General features: G+C 39.4%; 1 protein-coding gene across 3 annotated transcripts; it reads left to right on the top strand.

Moving 5' to 3' along the window:
• The first annotated feature begins 1,109 nt into the window (after window positions 1–1,109).
• On the top strand, window positions 1,110–22,245 carry LOC119546601 (adenylyl cyclase X E-like). Of its 3 annotated transcripts, XM_037853034.1 has the most exons (13): window positions 1,229–1,315; window positions 1,367–1,407; window positions 1,485–1,507; window positions 1,559–1,718; window positions 1,775–2,564; window positions 2,625–2,725; window positions 2,800–3,139; window positions 3,534–3,984; window positions 19,870–20,231; window positions 20,300–20,394; window positions 20,459–20,610; window positions 21,260–21,404; window positions 21,652–22,245. In XM_037853034.1, exons 4-13 carry the CDS (start codon window positions 1,583–1,585, stop codon window positions 22,215–22,217), a joined length of 3,138 nt encoding a protein of 1,045 aa, XP_037708962.1. In that variant the 5' UTR covers window positions 1,229–1,315; window positions 1,367–1,407; window positions 1,485–1,507; window positions 1,559–1,582; the 3' UTR covers window positions 22,218–22,245. The 3 variants fall into 3 exon arrangements, with proteins under 3 accessions (XP_037708960.1, XP_037708961.1, XP_037708962.1); XM_037853032.1 differs by having other exon boundaries at window positions 1,110–1,315; window positions 1,367–1,507; XM_037853033.1 differs by having other exon boundaries at window positions 1,216–1,315; window positions 1,485–1,718.
• The last annotated feature ends 9 nt before the right edge of the window (window positions 22,246–22,254 follow it).

Below are 22,254 nucleotides of genomic sequence, written 5' to 3'. Positions count from 1 at the left end.
GGGAATGGGCATTCTTGCCACTACAATGGCTACTGTTACGTCCTGGCTGGTGTTGCTTTTGGCTTTAAGTGAAATAAAGTTCCCTTCGCTTTCTTTTTATGCACTCGCGGCTATTATTTAATTTGCGCAGCTGGGCGTAAATGGGCGACGGCCACGGCTTTGACATGGCCGGCACACGAAGGCTCTCGGAATGCCATAGTGCCAGACTGCCAGAGTTCAGCTTTCACAGCCCAACGTTTCTGCATTTCAGCATTTCATTATGGGCCACCTCATGCGACGCCATGGCGAATCATTGGACCCGAATGCGGCCCAAAGCGGTTGCCGGGCACGCAACTTTTGACCAAAACCAGGGCCCAAATATCGAATGGAAATGCAACTATTGTGCAGATATCAAAGTTGCCGCAGTGATTTGCAAAAACCAAGGAGGACACATCTTCGCCGGACAAAGGAGCCCGTCTGCATGCGCCTGCCAGAGGAGCAACAACCGCAGCCGGAGGGGTGGAGGTGCCAATCCCAGTGCGGCGAATCGAGGGCCACTAGGGGTTAACGCTAGCTGCTGCCTGCGAGGCCATCTAATCTGTAAGCATAAATTCCAATCATTTCGCAAATGGAATGTGCTAGCGCAAACCAATGAAACCGCAAAACACAACACAGCAGATGCAGATGGCCGGGGAGCCGAGGAGCAGGTCCAGTACTCCGCCCGTCAAACTGCATGTGGTTCCCGGGATGAGTGGAATTTTTGGGACCGACATTGATTTTTGACGGGTACTCTACGACGGACATTCCCTTCCCCTTCTGGCTTGATTTCGATTGAAGTTCTAGCTCTATTCTTCAAGCGCATTTGAGGCGGGGTTTTTTAGGGTCATTGGCATATTAACCATCTTTCTATAATTATATTTATTAGCATAGTAACCGTTATAGACCCTTGTCTTTTAATAGTACTCCAATATTGGAGGCGCATTTGGGACGGACTTTTTTCATTAATAAAATGCAGTTTTTCAAGTTCACTACAACATCTTGCAGGGGGTATTATAATTTTGCTCAAAAGTTTGTTACGCAGTAAGGGGGAGATATTTTGTTAAAAAACTTACAAAGCAAACCTTTTTATTACATTCATTCCAAACATAAACATTAACACAAAAACAAAGAAAAACATAAAATCTTAAAAAACATTCGAAAAAAACAAGGAAAACTAATAAAAACAATGAACTTTGACCAAAACAAATCGACTAAAGCGCCATTTAAAAGCAGAAGGCTTAGACCGTGTCACATCGACTACACTGAAGAACGTCTTTGGGAACCGAGTTATTTGAGGGTAAACAAATAATTCACCATTGTTCGTTAACCTATACCGTATTATCCATAGGCCAAATGCAAGGAACTGGGTTTGGAGGAGGAGTATAAAAGGTATCAGATCCGTCTGATGATCAGTAACCTCTCTGTGTTCTATGTCTTGCTCATATTTTTGGGTCTTACCTTTCTAGCAGTCCAACTGGTTTTCGTAGAGGTGAGACTTAGTGGATTATTGCTTAAAAATCGGCTAAAATAACTTATGTAGCGCACGGAAGGGGTTTTCGTTGATATGATGAGCAGGCAATTATCATTTGTCGTGGTAATGATCTTTTTAAGCGTCAACTTCTGTGAAAACTTTGTAAGCCGCCACAGGTGGGTCATGATTTTATCTTCTGCTTTGTCGGCATATGTTGTTCTAATCGGAGGTAAGTCAGAAAACTTAGGAACACGACTCATGCCCTTATTGGCTGTTTATCCTTAGATCTGGGACATAACGCATACCATTATTATACGGGCGGCTGGCAGCTCACTGCCAAATTTGACGTCTTTGTTCTGTGCATGATCTACATGTTCATGCCAATACCCTCAATTAGGGGAGCAGCCCTACTGGCCACCTCAGTCAGTCTCATTTACATAACCTACTTCCTAATGTACTCATTCTCATTTAACACGGATTTCGATGCGGCGAGTGCTGACGACTACGATGATATATCCGTTGATATATTACACAACGTGGGCTTCAACATGATGGGTATATTTTTCCGCATCATGAACGAGACTATGGTTCGTGCCTCCTTCCTGGACCGTCACCAGTTCATCATGGAGGAGAAGTGGTTGCGCCACGCCCTTCGGCAGGAGTCTATGCTTCTGGACAGCATCCTGCCACCCCAGATAGCGAAACCCATCCAGGACAGCATCAAGAACAAGATCAAGCAAAACGAAAACGAGTCCGACCGCTTTAGCACGGGAGGTTCCTGGAGAAGAGAAACCTTCATGGCCATCCAGATCCATCCTGATGTCTCCATCCTCTACGCAGATGTGGTGAACTACACCCACTTGACAACTACACTGACGGTGGGGAACCTGGTGAAGATCCTGCACGACCTCTACGGCAGGTTCGATATGGCTGCCTCTACTTTCAATGTGCAGCGCATCAAGTTCCTCGGTGACTGCTACTATTGTGTGGCTGGATTAACTACGCCCGATCCAGACCACGCGAAATGTGCCGTGTCCTTGGGCCTTTCCATGATTGCCAACATCCAGGAAGTGAGGTATGTTTGCCATTGGGGTTAGGATTTAATTGGGTTCTAAAATGCCCAACCAACCCACAGGGCTGAACGTAAATTGGACATCGACATGCGCATAGGAGTACATTCAGGATCTCTTCTTGCAGGCGTTATCGGCGAGGCGAAGCTGCAGTTCGACATATGGGGTACTTCACTCCTCATAAGATATTCCCTGCGAAGCGAAAAGTATTCATTAAGTAACCGCCAATGATCTTTTCAGGTGCTGACGTTGAGATCGCTAGTCGTCTGGAAGCTACTGGAAGACCGGGATTTGTACACGTCAGTGGACGGACTCTTAGTAACTTGAATCCATCAGATTATACTATTATGTCAGGTACAGAAACGGCCCGAAATGATCCGATGCTGGAATCAATGAGCACCTATCTACTTACTGACCGAGTAAATCGGAAGTCCGTTGTCTCCACCTTGGAAGGAGTTTTATCCGCTTCGAGCCTTGATTTTAAACCTGTAGAAACTGTACGATCACAAAGAACCAGTCACATGTCAATGAATGAGGAGTTGCGTGAAGACTTTCGGAATATGCCAGTAGGGGGCTTCGAGTAAGTGAAATTTGTCTGTTACATTCACAATTTACTCTCTTCGTGGTGTCGATTGAAATTAGTTTTTTTTTCTGTGAAATTGGTCAATGCAACATTTGAAAGCAAGCAATACCTGAATTCATGCTCGGATCCACGGGGGGGATATGGGGGTAGATCCCCCACTCGGGTTTATAACAATATGTAATATGTAATTTTACTTGGTATTTTGTACACCATGTTTGTATTATAATTGAAAAGTACCAAGTAACTAAATGTAAAGTTAACTAAGCATGTTTTTTCGTTGCCCACATTTAATAAAGCTTGTACTATAACCACTTACTTATCGAAATAAATTTAGGCATAAAATATTTACTTTAATTTTTATTAAGACTACTAATCGGTGTTTTCACTTTAGCTTTCATTCACTTTGCTGCCGTCAAGCTGGTGATGACACCAATGAGAAAACACAGCGCGATATCGGCCTTTTTTGTGCAGCGTTTAAGGACAAGTCTCTGGAATGGAATTATATGCACCAGCCGGATTTCATTTGGAAGTCCTCGGTGCTACTGGCCTGGGGAATCGGGTGCTGCCTGATCTACATCCAGTTAGTGACTAACAATTTTGCTTGCCCTGTATGCATTGTGGTCGACTTGATTGCGTTTTTATTTCTTACTTCTCTGCTGTGCATCGCGTGGTTCAAAAAATTCTGTTGGTGGAAATCTGGACACAATGAATTTAAATTGCACAGCAAATATAGCTGCATCGTATTTCACCTGTTTGAAAAGATCCAACACAGTGCGACTCTTCGCATTTGCGCCTATTTCCTGATCATAATTTCCTACTACTCGGTGATATCGCTGATTATGGTAAGTATTGTACAGACTTACTCACTATTATTGGTCTATTATAATTATAAAGTTAACTAGTGGTGGAAAAGTTCGATTTTTAAAACTAGAATAATAAGTTTATATTTGTTTTTGATGGAATTTTGCGCAGTGTATGATCTAATGACATGAAACTTTGAAAATCTAATTTTTTGGCAAAACACGTGCCGATCGGACGATTCCCATAAAAGCGATTGGTTAATATATGCACCTTGTTTTTAGTTTTGGAAAAAAAATGAAAGCAGCTTAAAGCCAGTCGCATATATCTTTGCAAGTCGTATTATTTTATCTATACCATTATCAGGACCAAAAATCTGTCCCTTAGAAATAAAACATATACAAATTTGATGAAACGCTAACCCTCACTCTGGGAAAAACACTGTGCTTAAATCATGTACAAACAGCCTTGATTTAAGAACGATTTCATACTTACCATTTTAGAATTATCGTGCTGAAAAAGTTTTTACATTCAGAACATTTGGCCTGTCAACTCTAAAAATTCCCAAATGTTTATTCTATAAGTGCCCGGTATAAAAGTCGCATAAATTACACAGTGTTGATGCCCGTGAGCGGCAAGTCGTAATTAACGTAAAATATATAATATTATTTAGAAATATATCGTTTATTTCAGTTTCCAATACTTATTTCTTTAAAAGCATATAATTAAAACCCTACTTAAATTTACAATATATGTATGTATTGATTTAAGAATTATTCGTCCTTAAGTCATGCCTGCAACATTCTTCTAGACTAGATTTGAGAATTATTCATACTTAATTGTGGACCGAAAGGTTCCGAAACCTAGCATATTCGGTCTTGAAATTGCGTGCTTAAAAGCTGCACCTTGTTCTCGGGTTCTGTATTTTCCATGCTTGGCAAAGTTTTGACACCGAAAATACTTAATTGAAGCACGAAGTACTTGTTATTTTCCTGGAACAGTCGCTCCCTCGCAATCTCCATACCTGATTAACGGGTATTTGATGGTCGATGGCATCGACTATAGCATTCTCTCTTGTTTTATTAATACACTCAAAACAAAAGTATCCCTTAATAAAAGAAAATCGGCCTACTGGTACCATACCCCGGCAGTTGGCAAAGTGCACCAGCCGGTCAGGCAGTTGGCAAAGTGCACCAGCCGGTCAGTGTCTCCCAAGATAGGGGAAATAGAGAAGTATATGAGGCAGGTAAAAGCTCTAGTCCGGTATAAAAGAGGCAGGTAAAAGCTCTAGTCCGGTATAAAAGACCCCAGCCAAATAGATAAGACAGACAGAATTTGTTCTGATCTCCGTGGCACTGGATTAGAGGTGCCATTCCATCAGCGCAGACCACATACTGGAAGAAGACTAATGTCCAGAAGGACAAAGCACCCTGGCAAAGAACCCCAAGTTGGTTTCCAATTCTGTTACGTGGGCATATTAGTTCCCGAGTTCCGAGGCGTCCAATGTTCAGGCACCATTTAACCGGCACAAGCTACGTCGTATTTGGTTATTGTTTCGTAGGATCTCGGTAAGCCTCTCTCCTCTCCAACATAACGGGAATAAATAATAAAAGTGCCTGGAAAATAATAACTGCTAAGGTTCGTCAGTCGTCAGCACACTTTCCTCCACTAGAGCAGCTGTCGCTTGATCGGAACACGATCGGGCTGTGTTTCGGCCATATTCCTTCCCCTTAACACAATCATGTGCCGAATGGATCGTTGCGGTGCGTACAATACGATTCCCTCTTGTTAAGGTTGTCCGTCGAAAGTTATGCCATTGTAATTGTCATTGTTCTCGACCTACTCCACTTATCGCGTCAGCACCCCTTTTGGAAATGTTTATCACACCATGGTTTCAAATTCTTTTTCACATTAAAAATTTATTGGATAAAATATTGGCGTACGCCATGCATGGGTAATGGTAATGGCTAATACATATGGAATTTATTTAAGTGAAAGTTCTTTTATAAGTGGAGAGTATCGAATTGACCACCTGCAAAGGTCGCCAAAACGATGACTATTCACGACTACAAGCGTCGTTCTGAGGGCTCATAAAGCCATAAGGCTGATACTTGCCGCTAAAAATTAATTATTTACTTACCATAAAAAAAATGTAAATTTATAAAAGTATAAATAGTATATCTAAATGATTATGTAATTTGGCCTATATAATTCTGCATGGAAGCTCTGGGCTCCAGCTGAGCTGCTGTGTATCACATCATGGTTTCAAATTCTTTTTCACATTAAAAATTTATTGGATAAAATATTGGCGTACGCCATGCATGGGTAATGGTAATGGCTAATACATATGGAATTTATTTAAGTGAAAGTTCTTTTATAAGTGGAGAGTATCGAATTGACCACCTGCAAAGGTCGCCAAAACGATGACTATTCACGACTACAAGCGTCGTTCTGAGGGCTCATAAAGCCATAAGGCTGATACTTGCCGCTAAAAATTAATTATTTACTTACCATAAAAAAAATGTAAATTTATAAAAGTATAAATAGTATATCTAAATGATTATGTAATTTGGCCTATATAATTCTGCATGGAAGCTCTGGGCTCCAGCTGAGCTGCGACCATATTTAGTTTGGAGAGCACATCATGCCATTAGCGCAGGGCATAAGGAATTGCAGAGATCTCTAGCCAAATTGAGGCAGCTTTAGTACTGATCAGGGATGGCGGTAGATGTGTAATAAAAGAGTGCGAGGTCTGTAAGATCAGCAAGACCACAAACGGAACGGGCTGGCTAGAGGTTGTTCATCAATTTTATGGGATTACGTACGATTTTTACGAAATTTTACGATAATTTTACGAAATTATAGGGTAGTTTTACTGATTTTAAAGTGATTAATTTTTTCAAAGTAAAGCCTAGTACTCACATCGACGAAAACCGCGAGCTAACCATAGGAGTGAGCGAGAGGCAAATAGGCGGCTAAAGGTTTTCGTCGGGTCTGTTTTTCAGCGCGGTACTCAGATGAGCTAAGGAAATACCAGAAAAAATACCAGGTTTCGCGAGTGAATTTCCGATGAACGCCGTTAGCCGCGGCCCAAAGAATAAGAAATTTGATCTTTGGCGGTGTTCGTGCAGAAGCGGTGGGGGAATTTAAAAATTAAAAATTGACGAAAAACGGCTAAAGGAGGTCAGTGCAGATAAAAAAGGACGGCTTAACCAAGCTGTTGCCCATTATGTTGGACTTGACCGACAGGAAGCAATACCACAACGGGGCAAATCAGCAGAATAGTTGAAGCGCTGGAGAAGATCCACTAGAGAATCCCAGTGGGAAGGAACATGGGACATCGCTCGATCTCCGACGAGCTCTCCATTGAGGACTCCTCCTTCACCAGCTACTTGGCAGCTGGTGATGGAGGCGGAGATAGAGGATGCGCCGGCTTCTATAGTGAGGAGGAAATAAGGTCGCCCGCTAAGGGACAGCTGGAGGAGCCATTACCAGCCATTATTGGCCAGCTCGGAGCTGGACTACAGATGGCGCGGGAAAGATGGCGAAGCATCCGTGGGACGAGAAGGAAGCCTAAAGCTTCTAATTTACCTAAATAAAAACATTCGTTGAAAATTTCATTTATTTTAATTTTAATTTCTTTGTGCACCAGCAGACTCTTCTTTTTTAAATTGCTCCAATTGATTTGTTTTCCGTTTGTCAACAAACCCAGCTGCTTGACAGTAAGACCATGCCACATGCATGGCGGGTGAACTTTGAAAACTTCGGTCACACTAGAAAGAATAAGATTTTTCGACTAGTGAAACTCTTAGCCGATCTGAGTACTAGGCTTAATAAACAATTTCTTGGATGTAAAAGCTAAAAGTAACAGTCGCTATAAATGTGAACTACGGGGGAGGGGTATGGGGGATGTAGAATGTTTTAATAAGTAATATGTTGTCTTTCTGAAAATATATAGAATATATATTTGTCAACAAGCCCAGCTGCTTGACAGTAAGACCATGCGACATGCATTGCGGGTGAACTTTGAAAACTTCGGTCACACTATTAGGCTATCTACTAGGCTTTAAGCCATTTTTATACCCGTAACTCGTAGAGTAAATAGAGATGGGGAGAGGGCATAAATTAAAATCTCCTAGCACTAAACAATTACTATTCAAAAACATCTGCCGGTGAAATAAATTCCTACACTCTTTTTCAATTTAAGTATTTTAGTATTTTTATCTAGTTCAGGTAATTTTTGTATTTGGCGTTTCGGGATTTTTTTGAGAAGAAAACGCATTTAGACTGCAATGGCGCCGTAACAAAAAAGTTGTTGGTGCAGGGTTGAGTGGTCTTTCAACGGCTCGGAACTGAGCAATCGATCTAATTTAAAAAATAAAATTGTGATATGAGGAAAAGACTAACATCCACCTTATGTCCTTGGCAAGACCTGGCACCTCTTGTACTAAAACGTTCATTTTTTATCTTAAGAATAAGTCATTTGAAGGCGCATCCACCTCCCAAAAAACGGGTTGCTTGTGCCGATCAGTTGTTCGCTTCAGCGATTCTCTATGTGAACAGAAATCCGCTTAAAGTTGCAACAGCGGTTTTTAAGCGGCTGGGTGCAAAGGGTATTAGTGGGAACGAAATAAATATATAATTTTTATAAAAAATATAGATATTATGATATATTATCTGCCTGGTATTTATCAAATCAGGGCTTAAGCTCCTTAATCCAGACTAGGCTTAATTAACAGGGAGAGAGAACATGGAATGAAGAGTGGAGCCTCCAATACCAAAAGCAGCGTTGCCTATGGAAGCGCCCAATAATATTTTAACAGAAGTTGAGTCGCATCCCGCTCTAACATTATACTCCTTGGAAAGGGACTGAATTAGCGTGGAAATAAGTCTACTCTTGCCGACACCTGCTCCGCCTTTTACGAACTCATGAAAACTAGCATTTCTTCTTGCATTATAGAAAACATGCGTTAAAAAGGTTTTTTGCTTTAAATTATGGGGTCTAACTAAAGTTGCAAAGTTTTCAGGGGGAATAATTGGTGGGAGCTTCATTGTCCGAGTCAATTTCTTGAACAAGGTTGTTTAAGTTTAAAACATTTATTTGAGAAGATATTGGAAATAAAAATGGACATATTCAAAGAACCGTATGCAAGGAAGGTGTTATAAATACTTAAAAGGATCCAAACGGTTATAAGATGTGAAAATTCTAGTGGCGTTACTGTTGGCCTACGAAAGTCCCTCTTTAATTTTCACAAAACTTGCCTAAATGGAAATCTCATCCACTGCTAATAGCAATAAAATAATTATTTGGAGCTGAAATCATTACACATACTGGCGTACAAATTTTATTGAGTTTTTTATCGTTGTTTTTCATTTTTTTCGGAGAAACTGAATTTGCTCGTCCTCTCTTGTTGGAATACCCCTAATCCTATACAAAAATTTCATTCCAGTATTTATCGTTTTAGTACTAAGTTATTATTTGTAACCGAATACGATGGCCACACTGTTAGTTGGCTTCTTTCTCTTTCTGGCTATAACTCTACCGAAGTGAAGTTGTGTGCTGGTGGTGCGGTATAAAAATACAAATTAACATAAGTTGATCATAAATTCAATCATCTCCCTTCGGATTCGGTTTGCTTGTGCCGATCAACTGTTCGCTTCAGCAACTCTCCATGTGAACAAAAATTTCAACAGCGATCTTAATCGGCTGTGTGCAGTAGATATTAAGGGAGAGTCCATATGAGTAGATACTTTAAGATCAATACATCTAGAACCACGGGTATTTCATAGGGCTGTCGAATGTTTTTAAAAATACTGTTTCGAACTTGGTTTTTTTTTATTGAAAAATAATTTCAAAGAAATGTTACATATCTCGTAAAAATATTGATTTAATTTTTTTTATTTCAATGAAAAATATATTCAGTGCTGTAAAAGCATTTTTATCTCCCTTATGTTACTAAAACAAATCTATACTAGGATGTATTGTTTAAGCTTTAAATATATTTTTAAGCGATTTTAAAAACATCCATTTGGTCTTGTGATTGCGGTTATCCGACTACGGCAATCGCAAATATCGCTTTTATTAGCTACCTGTAACTATTAAAACATATAATTTGTATATAAAAAAAAGTATCGATATTTTGATATATTATCAACAAGCCTGGTATTAAACAATTTGGGGCTTAAGGGAGAGAGAATATGGAATGAAGTGTGGGCCTCCGATAACAAAAGCAACTTTGCCTGTGGATAAACAATAATATTTTAACAGAAGTTGAGTCGCATCCTGCTCTACCTTTATACTCCTTGGAAAGGGACCGAAATAGCGTTGAAATAAGTCTACTCTTGCCGACACCTGCTCCGCCTCCAACGAACTCATAAAAACTAGCATTTCTTCTTGCATTATACAAAACATGCGTTTAAAAGGTTTTTTGCTTAAAATTATGGGGTCTAACTAAAGTTGCTAAGTTTTCAGGGGGAATTATTGGTGGGAGCTTCATTATCCGGATATTGCTATCCGGGTCCATTTCTTGAACAAGGTTTAAAACATTTATTTGAGAAGATATTTCCGGAAAAGCCAGGGCCCTAAACTCCTCATTAACTGCGGCCTCCTTATCTATATTTTCCTCAATATTATCCTCTACTTCCATGGCCCTTCTATGCATGTCTTCCAAACGTTATATGGCATTAAATCTATCAAAATTGGCTTTAATAGCATCTTCATTCCCTTGGTAAAACTCCTCACAATTTCTCTGTATTAAATCTGCCTGTTCGTCTCTCCACGGAGAAACGAAAAAAATAATTATGTCTGTCTATATTAACATTGAAGGGGCTATACCTAATAACACTCTGTCTATTCCTTCTCTAATAAAACCACAACCGTCGCGAAGCGCGCAATAAAGTTCTAAAATATAATTTTCTTCTTCAGCTTCATTGTCACTATTGGCCCCTTGACGAGTTCTTGCACGGCTTTTTGAAAACTTATAGTGTGCAGCAAAATCGGCTAAACACAGGCCTTCATAAGAATCTGGTCTTTGTTCGTATCTTTCCAGCAAACCTTTCTGAAAGATATCAGTGGTATTCTGAGGCACATTTTGCAGGACGCTTGTAGGTCTAAGCATACGAACTCGTTGTACTGGAGGGAAGGTGTTCATATGAAGGCATTTATTGCTAGTTCTGACAACGCCGATCCCAGACAACAATATACGACCTACTGAGCAGAGATCTGAGTGTCCGAAATAAATTTGTGACCAAGATACTGTAGCTTTTGACGATTGTTTGAATTGCTTCCTCGAATGTCATTAGCTGCTTCTCGCATTAACTTCGAAATACGCCTTTGGGATTTGTCCAAATTAAGGGTCCATAATTAACTGGATATCTATATCCTTTGCATAGAAAGAATGTGTTTATTATAAGCATTAACTTGAATTTCTGCCAACGTTCTCTTCAGAAAAATCTTTGGTTTTTTCAAACTAAACCTGCATACATGTAGTCCTCGTAACTGAGGCTCACCTGATCATGAGAAAGACAATTTTCGAATACGCCAAGATGGCTAATCAATTCATGTGATTGATTTTTAAAGTTTTCGTGGTGAAGAGAAAAGTTTTGAGTTTTTTCAGGAAATGGCTTCAACATTTCCGTTTGAGGTATTGAAGGGTATGGAATACCGAATCGACAAGCAGATTGTCCGCGCACCTTTTTAAGACACCAGTGCCCGTGCTTATTCTTTTGGTTTTCAGCATACGGAGCCAAATCTGTGTTGGTAACATCCACAGTTACAACCTGATCAATGAAGGCTGTTACACTAGACATCGATTCTTCATTGTTGAAATCGACTTCCGGGGCATCTTTCAGCCAAAACATACCGTGAATATGAGGTGAACCTCTCTGTTAAAACTTAACACGCCAAAAATAAGTAGTAACCAAATTACTTCCAAAGATACCTCCAGGTTTCTTCATTAATTTAAGAACTTCCCTATATCTATAATTAAAATATCTAGCACACGTCACTGGGTCTGTCCAAGTCAGGCGCGCCTTTTCCCTAAATTGTATATTAAAAGCTTCTTCATTTATTTTAACCCTATCTACATTGCGCTTGAGCAGTACTATCAGCTCTGGCCACCTAGTTTCAGCGGCCGACAGAGTTATAAAAAAAGTTGGCAAATCAAACTGGCGAATCATAGCCATGACTTTCTTCTCATCTTCCCAGTGAGCAGGAGACGTACGACTATCCTTAAGAATTCGATATCCATTATCATGGCTAATTAAGTTGCCCATAAAATCTTCATCAAGTACGTAAGCAGCTGTTACGTAAGCAAGTTGAAATATTGTTTCGAATCTCAATCAATTCCAACTTCTTATAATTGAATAATATGTCGGTGCTACAACCTCTTCTATCTACGTTCCTAAGTTCAGACCTAACTATGGTTGTATTACTTTCTGAAGATGGTTTTTTGACGCCAATATATAATATATTCTTGGGAACGCTAATTCTTCATAGTCGGCATAGAGAATTACGTCGAGAGGCCTTTGGCCATCACCTGGAGCCATTGTAATTCTCGGAATTCCTACATTGTGTGTCTGGTTATTTTCAAAATTTCTTAGCTCTTCGGCTTCTTTACACTGAAAGGAAAACCGTTTTCAGCGTTCTTGGAGGGGTTTTTGAGAATGGTCGATCTCGATTTCGAGAAAAGCCGTTCTCGGTTTCAACATCGCATTGATCTCGCTCCCAGAATCCATTCTCAATACAAATGCTAAATTATTTAAATTTATATATATTTTAGCCTTACGGCTTTAATGTCATTATTAAGTCCATATACATGGCCCCTTACAAAGTCGGACAAATTATAAATGTAGTTTTTTAAGGGGTTTTTTACAACGTACGATCTTAAATAAGAATTATATCCTACTTCTTGTATCAGGATTAAGTTCACAAACGATTTGTAGTTTCACGTCTTCTTTATTCGCACTCTCGGTTAGAACTAACTCGCTGCTCGCAGGCAACTCTGTTTTCAACCCCCGTTTTCAGGTTCTTTCGAGAGAGCCTCTCCTCTCTCGAGGATCGAATAGTGTGACCAGAGCAGATTCATATACTCTGCCCTGTTCATATAACTTTGAGTATAACAATCTAAAACTTAGAACTAGTGTATTGCATATAAACTAGCACGCCTGTTACAATATATAAAATAGCCTGCCTGTTACATTCTATTTTTCACAATTAAATTAAAAATTGCCCTTTGCAAGGAAAAATGTTGATAAACTCGTCCAACAACTTCGATAAATCTGCGGCTTGAACAACAATATTGTTGCGGAAAATCTCATCTATAATTATGTTTATTAAAATATTCCTTTGATTTTCCGTCAACACTTTACTGTTCAGTAAATCGCGGCCAATTTCAGACGATTGTACAAGTAGTAAGGAAAGCAAGCTCTATAAAATATATGAAATTTGTTGTAAGCTAAGATTACATAACTTGTTTTCGGAAAAAGTTAATTTTAATAAGATGAGATTACCTTTTTCAGCACATTATTGGTGGTTTCATATAAAAATTCACTGGATACTTTTTCCTTAAGCCTAGTACTCACATCGACGAAAACCGCTAGCTAACCATAAGAGTGAGCGAGAGGCAGACAGGCGGCTAAAGCTTTTCGTCGGGTCTGTGTTTCAGCGCGGTACTCAGATGAGCTAAGGAAATACCAGAAAGAATACCAGATTTCGCGGCCGTTAGCCGCAGCCCAAAGAATAAGAAATTTAATCTTTGGCGGTGTTCGTGCGGAATTTAAAAATTAACAAGGAAGAACGCTATAGTCGAGTACCTCGACCATCACATACCCGTTACTCAGCTAAAGAGACCAAAGGAAAATGGAGATATGCAAGCAGCAAAGCGAGATTGAAATGCGCCACCTGCCGGCGGTAGACAGATTTAAGCGTTATGGGCGTTAGAGTGGGCGTCGTATATTTGCGTAACAAACTTGCGCTGCGCTCAAGCCTACGGAATCTAAATCTGAAATCCCATTTCTCTATCTTTGATATTTTCCGAGATATCCGCGTTCATACTTACGATTTTTTGAAGTTTGTGGGCGGTTTGCGGGCGTTCAAGTGGGCGTGGCAAACTTTTTTTTGGGTCAATCGATAGGTATTGATGAGAACAATACATTTCAGTTAACATTTTTATTCTAGCATGAAAACTGTAGGAGCCACAGTTTTGGGCGGTTTGTGGGCGTTAGAGTGGGCGCGGCACTCTGCTGAAACAAACTTGCGCTGCGTAAGAAGCTCAGGAATCTGCACGCCTAATCTCAATAGCCTAGCTTTTATAGTTTCCGAGATCTCAGCGTTCATCATTCAGACAGACGGACAGACGGACAGACGGACATGGCTAGATCGACTCGGCTAGTGATCCTGATCAAGAATATATATACTTTATGGGGTCGGAAACGCTTCCTTCTGCCTGCTACATACTTTCCGTCGAATCTAGTATACCCTTTTACTCTACGAGTAACGGGTATAAAAATGAAAGAAAAACACCAAAAACGGCTAATGGAGGTCAGTGCAGATGAAAAAGGACGCCTAATCCAAGCTGTTGCCCATTATCCATTATTGTGGGATAGACCGACAGGAAGCAATACCACAACGGGGCAAAACCGCAGAATAGTTGAAGAGAGTTACCATAACTTTGGTAATTAGATCCCGATTTCGAAGTGGCATGCCTCTATGAGTTTGTGGTTGAATCCTCTAATAATCTACATTCAAATATTTCTTTTTTAAGAGGGTCAAAACTTTAACCCATTTTCATGTCCGATTTTTCCGTATTTCCAATGGCTCCTAGAATGGGAACTCAAAACTAGACTTCTAAGTTCCATAAATTTGGTAATTGGAGTTGGAGATGCACTAGAGAAGGAACATGGGACATCGCTCGATCTCCGACGAGCTCTCCATTGAGGACTCCACCTCCACCAGCTACTTGACAGCTAAAGCGGAGATGGAGGACGAGCCGGCTTCTATAGGGAGGAGAAAATAAGGTCGCCCGCTAAAGGACAGCTGGAGGAGCCATCACCAGCCATTATTGGCCAGCTAGGAGCTGGACTACAGATAGCGCGGGAAAGATGGCGAAACATCCGTGGGACGAGAAGGAAGCCTTAAACTTATAATTTACATAAATAAAAACATTCGTAGAAAATTTCATTTCTTTTTATTTTAATTTCTTTGTGCTTCAATTGATTTGTTTTCCTTTTGGCAACAAGCCCGCTTGACAGTAAGACCATGCCACATGCATCGCGGGTGAACTTTGAAAACTTCGGTCACACTACAGAGAACAAGATTTTACGACTAGGCTTTAAGCCTAGTACTCAGATCGGCTAAGAGTACCACATCCATTGGGTTTTGTGATTATCGGTTATCTGACTACGGCAATAGCAAATATCGACAGCTAACTGTAACTATTTAAACATATAATTTTTATAAAACAACAATTTAGGGCTCAAGCTCCTTAAGGGAGAGAGAATATGGAATGAAGTGTGGAGCCTCCGATACCAAAAGCAGCTTTACCTGTGGAAGCAGACAATAATATTTTAACAGAAGTTAATTATTATACTGCTTGAAAAGGGACTGAAATAGCGTGGAAATAAGTCTACTCTTGCCAATACCGGCTCCGCCTCCTTTTTATACCCGTTACTCGTAGAGTAAAAGGGAATACTAGATTCGTCGGAAAGTATGTAACAAGCAGAAAGAAGTGTTTCCGACCCCATAAAGTATATGGGCATTTCCAGGGGTCGCGAACGTACGTTTGTACGCACTAAGTGCAAATAAAAAAATGAAAAAAAATCTTTTCTGAATTTTTTTTTTGCTATTCGATAGCATTTTGTTAGTTCTTTGCATAGTGTAATTTATGGGATTTATTGAGCAATCGTTTTCATAATATTGGCAAAAAACATGCGGTCGCGAACGTACACAAAATGGAAGTCGACTTTGGCTTAATCTAGTAAAATGCAAATATCTGCGAATTGGGACGGAATGTTCTAAAGCAATAACTTTACTTTTAAAATGGATTTATGTAGCTTTCATTCGAGTCTGTTCCCAAGGAAATATCTCCGTTTGTTTTTTTTTATTAAAGTACCGGCCGCGAACGTACGGGTCGCGAACGTACGATTTTTCCATGTTGTTTTATTAATTGTTAATCGAAAATTTTTTTGCTCTCCTTGAATTTTTATCTTTTTATTAGATTGCAATAAAGAGATTTGGTAGAAAAAGTTCAAGCAAATCATATGCTTTCCTTGCGAAAAAATTAATCATAAAAATGCCTTTAAAAGTAGCTAAAAATGAAAAAAAGTGAATTTTTTCAGTTTTCAGGGAAATTTTTACAGCAAAACAAATGAAATATGCTTTGATTCCACTGTATTATGAAAATATGGCCATTGATTTGTGAAAATACGAAAAAAATTTGATGATTTTGAAGATTTTTTTGTTTCGGTCTTGGTTGACCATTTTTCGGATTTGCCCATATATATTCTTCATCAGGATCACTAGCCGAGTCGATCTGGCCATGTCCGTCTGTCTGTCCGTCCGGATGAACGCTGAGATCTCGGAAACTATAAGAGCTAGGCTATTGAGATTTGGCATGCAGATTCCTGAGCTTCTTACGCAGCGCAAGTTTGTTTCAGCAGCGTGCCACGTCCACTTTAACGCCCACAAGCCGCCAAAAGCTGTGGTTCCTACAGTTTTGATGCTAGAGTAAAAATTTTAACTGAAATAAATTGTTCTCATCAATACCTATCGATTAAAAAGTTTGCCACGTTACTTTAACGCCCACAAACCGTACACAAACTTCAAAAAATCGTAGGTATGAACGCGGATATCTCGGAAAATATCAAAGATAGGGAATTGGGATTTCAGATTTAAATTCCGTAGGCTTGAGCGCAGCGCAAGTTTGTTACGCGAATATGCCACGCCCAATCTAATGCCCACAAACCGCCCAAACCAGTGGCGCCTACAATTTTCATGCTAGATAACAAATTTTAACTGAAAGGTATTGGTCTCGTCAATACCTATCGATTGACCCCAAAATTTGCAACGCCCACTCTAACGCCCATAGCGCTTAAATCTGTCTACCGCCCACATAACCATATATTGTGATCAGGGGTAGGTGGCGCATTTCAGTCTCGCTCTGCTGCTTCCATATCTCCATTTCCCTTTTGTCCCTTTAGCATAGTAACGGGTATCTGATAGTCGAGGTACTCGACTATAGCGTTCTTCCTTGTTTTTTAATTATCCCTTACCTCCATGGCACTATACCTATCGAAAGTGGCTTTAATAGCCTTCTCATTCCCTTGGCAAAAATTCTCACAATTTCATTGAATTAATTCTGCCTGTTCGTCTTTCCACGGAGAATAAAGCATTACTAATGCTCTAAACTAATTCGGCCTATCTGTATTATCATTAAAGAGGCTAAACCTAATAAAACGGCTGTTCGTATATGTCCAGCAAACCTTTCTGAAAGATGTCATATGTTGTAGGTCTACGCATATGAACTCGTTGTTCTGGAGGGATGGTATTCATATGAAGGCATTTGTTGCTAGTTTCTGACAACGGCAATGCCAGACAACGGTGCCCGAAATAAACTTGTGACCAAGATACTGTAGCTTTTGACGAAGTCTTGAATTGTCTCTTCGAATGTCATTGGCTGTTTCTCGCATTAACTTCGAAACATGTAGCTATAGCAAGCAAAAGGTCAAAAATTAAGTGGATATCCATTTTTGACCTTTGCATAGATCGAATGTGTTTCTTATAAGCATTAATTTAAATTCATGAAAATGTTCTCTTAAAAAAAATTTTTTTTTTCAAACTACCTAGGCATAAATGCAACAAAAGCAAATCTGATCGAGGTCAAGACTTACTTTTCTATTAAAAGTTGGTATAACTTACAATTCAGTAGGTCTTCTACTAGGACTGTTTTCCTGAGATATACTAAGTCGTATCTCCTGACTTTGGATTGAGTTCCGAAGGTTTTCTGCTTCCCTACTTTCACTAAACATTCAAGTATATTAATGTTTGTTATGTTTGTTTGTATGTATGTTTGTTAAACATAAACAATCAACAAAAGAACAACAGTAAGGATAGAGGGCATTTTTTCCTCAATTAAAATAAAAACCGTAATGACCACCGCAAAACAAAGTGACGCTCGGGCGAAAATAAAAAGGAGACCCGAGGAATTTTCAGAAATAAAGGGGTAACGGCTAATTATCGCTACCTCCTTTTATAGCGTGAGCGTTGTTTTTTGGTTTTCCTTTCTATCTTCCTTTCAACTTCTAGAAGACATTTGGCAGACAGTTTTTTGGCAATAATTTGGTTTTTTGTAAAATGTGTTCTACCATATTTCTATTGACCAGAAGTGTCTGAGAAGTTATTTCTTCGCGATTCCAACGCTTTTGGTTTTTGTTAAATTTGTTCTATCGTACAGAATTGGTTTCTACTCAATATATGTATGTATATTTTGATTTTGTACAACATGCTCTATCGTGTTTCTATATTCCAGAAGTTTCTAAGAAGTGACTTGTGGACGACAGGGGATAGAATAATCGCCCTTTTGCTTGCAGGGTAAAAACCACTTAAATTAGTCAAAGACAGCTATGTATTTCTGCTTTGCTATCATAATAATTTAAAGAAAGAAAACTCCTTACAATCTTAGCTGCCAGTGCAAGCAATAGGACTTTAATAAATTTGAGGTTATGGTCAACAAGCAACACGTCAAATTTCAACAGCCCGAGAATTGCATTTAAAGCAGCTGACTTAACAGCTGTTATCTTATATCTCTATCAGAATACCTGACAGTTAACATTGCTAAATAGTCTTCAGTTACTGCATCTTTAACGACTTTTCAATAATGAGTTTTGGCCAACAAAAGTGGTCGAATTCCCCATAGTTCTGTGCTTCGGGATGCTATATATGATCTGAGACACCGAACGAAAAGACAACAAATACCGTTTATACCCTTGCAGAGGGTATTATGATTTCAGTCAAAAGTTTGCAACGCAGTGAAGGAGACGTTTCCGACCCCATAAATTATATATATTCTTGATCAGCATCACTAGAGGAGTCGATCTAGCCATGTCCGTCTGTCCGTCCATTTCTACGCAAATTAGTCTCTCAGTTTTAAAGCTATCGGGCTGAAACTTTCCCAAAAGTCTTAATTCTATTGCAGGTAGTATATAAGTCGGAACCAGCCGGATCGGACAACTATATCTTATAGCTCCTATGGGAATAATCGGAAAAAAAAATGTTTTTAAATTATATCTTTGGTGTTTATACATGTGTGTGTGCAAATAGTTGCAGGGCGAACTGCGCGGCAAAGGAAAAATCTGCCACAATACTATCATATTTTTGAATAGGTAACAATTTAAGCAATTTGTCTTTTTTATCTCCTTATTCTATCTCTATTCTGACCTGCAGTGCATTTACATAAGCGGAAAAGAAAGAGACGGAAGATCGTTTACCCAGTGTTGAAAAGCACTAGAAGGCAGTAAAAGGACCGAAAATTGTTGTACCTAACGGCACTGTAAATCTATCTGCTTTCCCATTAGTCCTTTTTGCGAATCTTCGAAGCGTATTCCAGTTTTAAAGCGGTCATCTTAACATTTTAACTTAACTTTTATCAATTTTCATTTTAAAAGATACCCGTTACATCTGATAGTCGAGAGCCTCGACTATAGCGTTCTCTCTTGTTTTTTATTTAATATTGTTTTTGTCAGTTTAGCTCGCTTCCTAATAGATGCGACTAGCTCTGAAATATTGTAGGCTTACCCCACCAAAATGTATATGTTTCGTGGCAGCAATCACAAAGAATCACACATTTGTATGTAGTTTAATTTGTATGTACCTTCTTGGCGAACAATTGTATAATATATTATCGAAATTACATTTATTTTATGCAAATACGCAGATCGACTGTGACCGCGACTTGTTTCAGCTGAGTTACATTGAGAGCAAGCTTTTTCACTACGAAATGAAAGATGATGTCTGCTTCACTCCGTGGTCCTTTACCAACATGATTTCCCTCATTCTCGGCGTAAGCTACACCTTCGCACGCATCCCGTTCGCCCTCAAGATATTTGTTAGCTGCTGCGAAGCCGTAGCCTTCGTGTTGATCGTGTTTTTCCAGTTCGCGTTCAACTTCCAGCACAGTGCTACCACAATCCCGTTTATGAAAGCGGAAGTATCGCACTGTCTTCGGGTGTGCATGATGTTGGCCACTATGTATGCAAAGGAGCGTCAATCCGAGTTCAACACAAAAATGAACTACAAGTGAGTGCAAAAGAAATAAAAGAGACTTATACCATGTATACAATTTTTCCACTTATCGATCATAATAGGCTCAATGTTGATTTGCAGAATAAGCAAAAGGCGGCTGACGTTACAAACCAATCAATTGTAATCTTGCTCAATAATATTCTCCCTTCTCATGTTGGTCAGTTTTAAGTAAACTTTTTCTAAAATTAGCCTACACATTGATTATGGTTTCTCTTCCGCAGTCAACCTCTACCTCAATTCGTTAGCCAAACACCAACTCTACTATGAAAATTATCAAATGGTATCGGTGATGTTCGCCATGTTAATCAATTTCCCAATGAATTTGGCCAGCTTACGAGTGCTAAACGAAATCATAACTGAATTTGATAGACTGGTAAGCTAAAGTATTTGTTCATTCTCCATAAAGGGAATTCCTGCGTTCTCATTCGAGTTAAAAATATTTCTTTAAATAGAACGACATTTTCGGCCTAGTTGTAGTTTTTATTTTCGTTAGATTCACACAGATTCGATTCGGTAAAAAAAATCCCTGCCGTAAACGTTCTGCACAATTACAACATTAAAAAATAAGTGCAACATTTTAAATTAGCTCTGATAAGTTAATAATTAATAAGTTAATTCGAAAGTTAATAGAATAACACTGTGAGATATTCGGATCCGTGCAGTTCCTTCGGAAATGAATCAAAGGAAAGTTTAAACTGGAACAGGGCCGATAGTTTTCCCAAACATTTCCTCAAAGTAAGAACGAAACGCACTTAAAGGAAGTTGCTTCTAAACTCAATGTTTCATTTTATTAAGACCTCTTAAGGTAGCAACTAAAAGTATTCAAAAAACACAAAATATTTTAATTTTAAAAAGTTCTTGAATCAACACAATCAACTTAATTTAGATTTTTCTGTTCTTACCATTTTGATCTGATGGTGATTTTCGGTTTTTAGGAACGCAGGTTCTCAATTCAATAACAATGTTCTTGGTTTTTCCTCTGTGCGATATTTAGTAGATCCCTCTTTTCCTTCCGATCGCAGTTGACGGCATACAGGGAATATCATGTAGTTGAGAAAATCAAGGTCGTCGGTTGCACTTACATGGCAGCATGTGGATTGGATTTCAATTTGGCATCAAACATCCGTCAAAGCAGTCACTTTCGCAATAGTTCACTTCATTTCGAGGGTAAGTAGTGAAAGCGCATGCTGTCCCTCTCACCAATTTGTATCTCCAAGCTGTTGCAGGAAGACTGTCTAGTACGTAATGTTTTAGTTTTCTTCTCTATCAAAGTCATTATAGCGAGGTTAAACTATAATTTGATAATTTTGAGGGCAATGTTATTTGTTCTGTTAAAAAGAACAACTTACATAAAAAAGATTTTTCGAACTGTTGCTTAAATTTATTAATACTACTTTCATTATGGTTATTCTAGTTGAACAGGCGCGCACTCACAGAACGACCGTGGGCACCACCGAAGATAACTACAACGAAGATGTCAACAATGATGAGGTGGTGTTTATGATGACCACGTTCGCTCTGGACCTGATGCGAACCCTCTCGGCGTGCAACAGGGCCCACTCGAATTCTTATTTCGAGCGGTCCTTGTCCTCTGCAGAGATCTGCATTGGAATCTCCAGTGGCGAAATAATGGCCGGCGTGGTTGGCGCCTCCCAGCCGCACTACGACATTTGGGGAAACCCGGTCAATATGGCCTCCCGAATGGAATCAACGGGCCTGCCTGGGCACATCCAGGTGACGGAGGAGTCCGCCAAAATTCTCCAGGAGTTCGACATTCTGTGCATTTACCGCGGCATGACCTTTGTTAAGGGCCGTGGTGAAATACCCACATACTTCGTAGGCATCGATGAAAACCTGAAGTTCATGTCCGCGAAATTGGCCAATCACAGTTGGTCGAGACGTTTTTCAGTCATGTCTTCACTCACTCCAAACTCTCAAGATACAGATTCTTCTGTTTGGGATGGCACAAGTGATAGTTAAGAAAAATAAATATTTATTTCAAACGTAACTCTTAACA

The sequence above is a fragment of the Drosophila subpulchrella genome, chromosome 2L (assembly GCF_014743375.2).
Source record: "Drosophila subpulchrella strain 33 F10 #4 breed RU33 chromosome 2L, RU_Dsub_v1.1 Primary Assembly, whole genome shotgun sequence".
NCBI classification, from domain to species: domain Eukaryota; kingdom Metazoa; phylum Arthropoda; class Insecta; order Diptera; family Drosophilidae; genus Drosophila; species Drosophila subpulchrella.
This window is presented reverse-complemented; position numbering and strand designations above follow the sequence as displayed.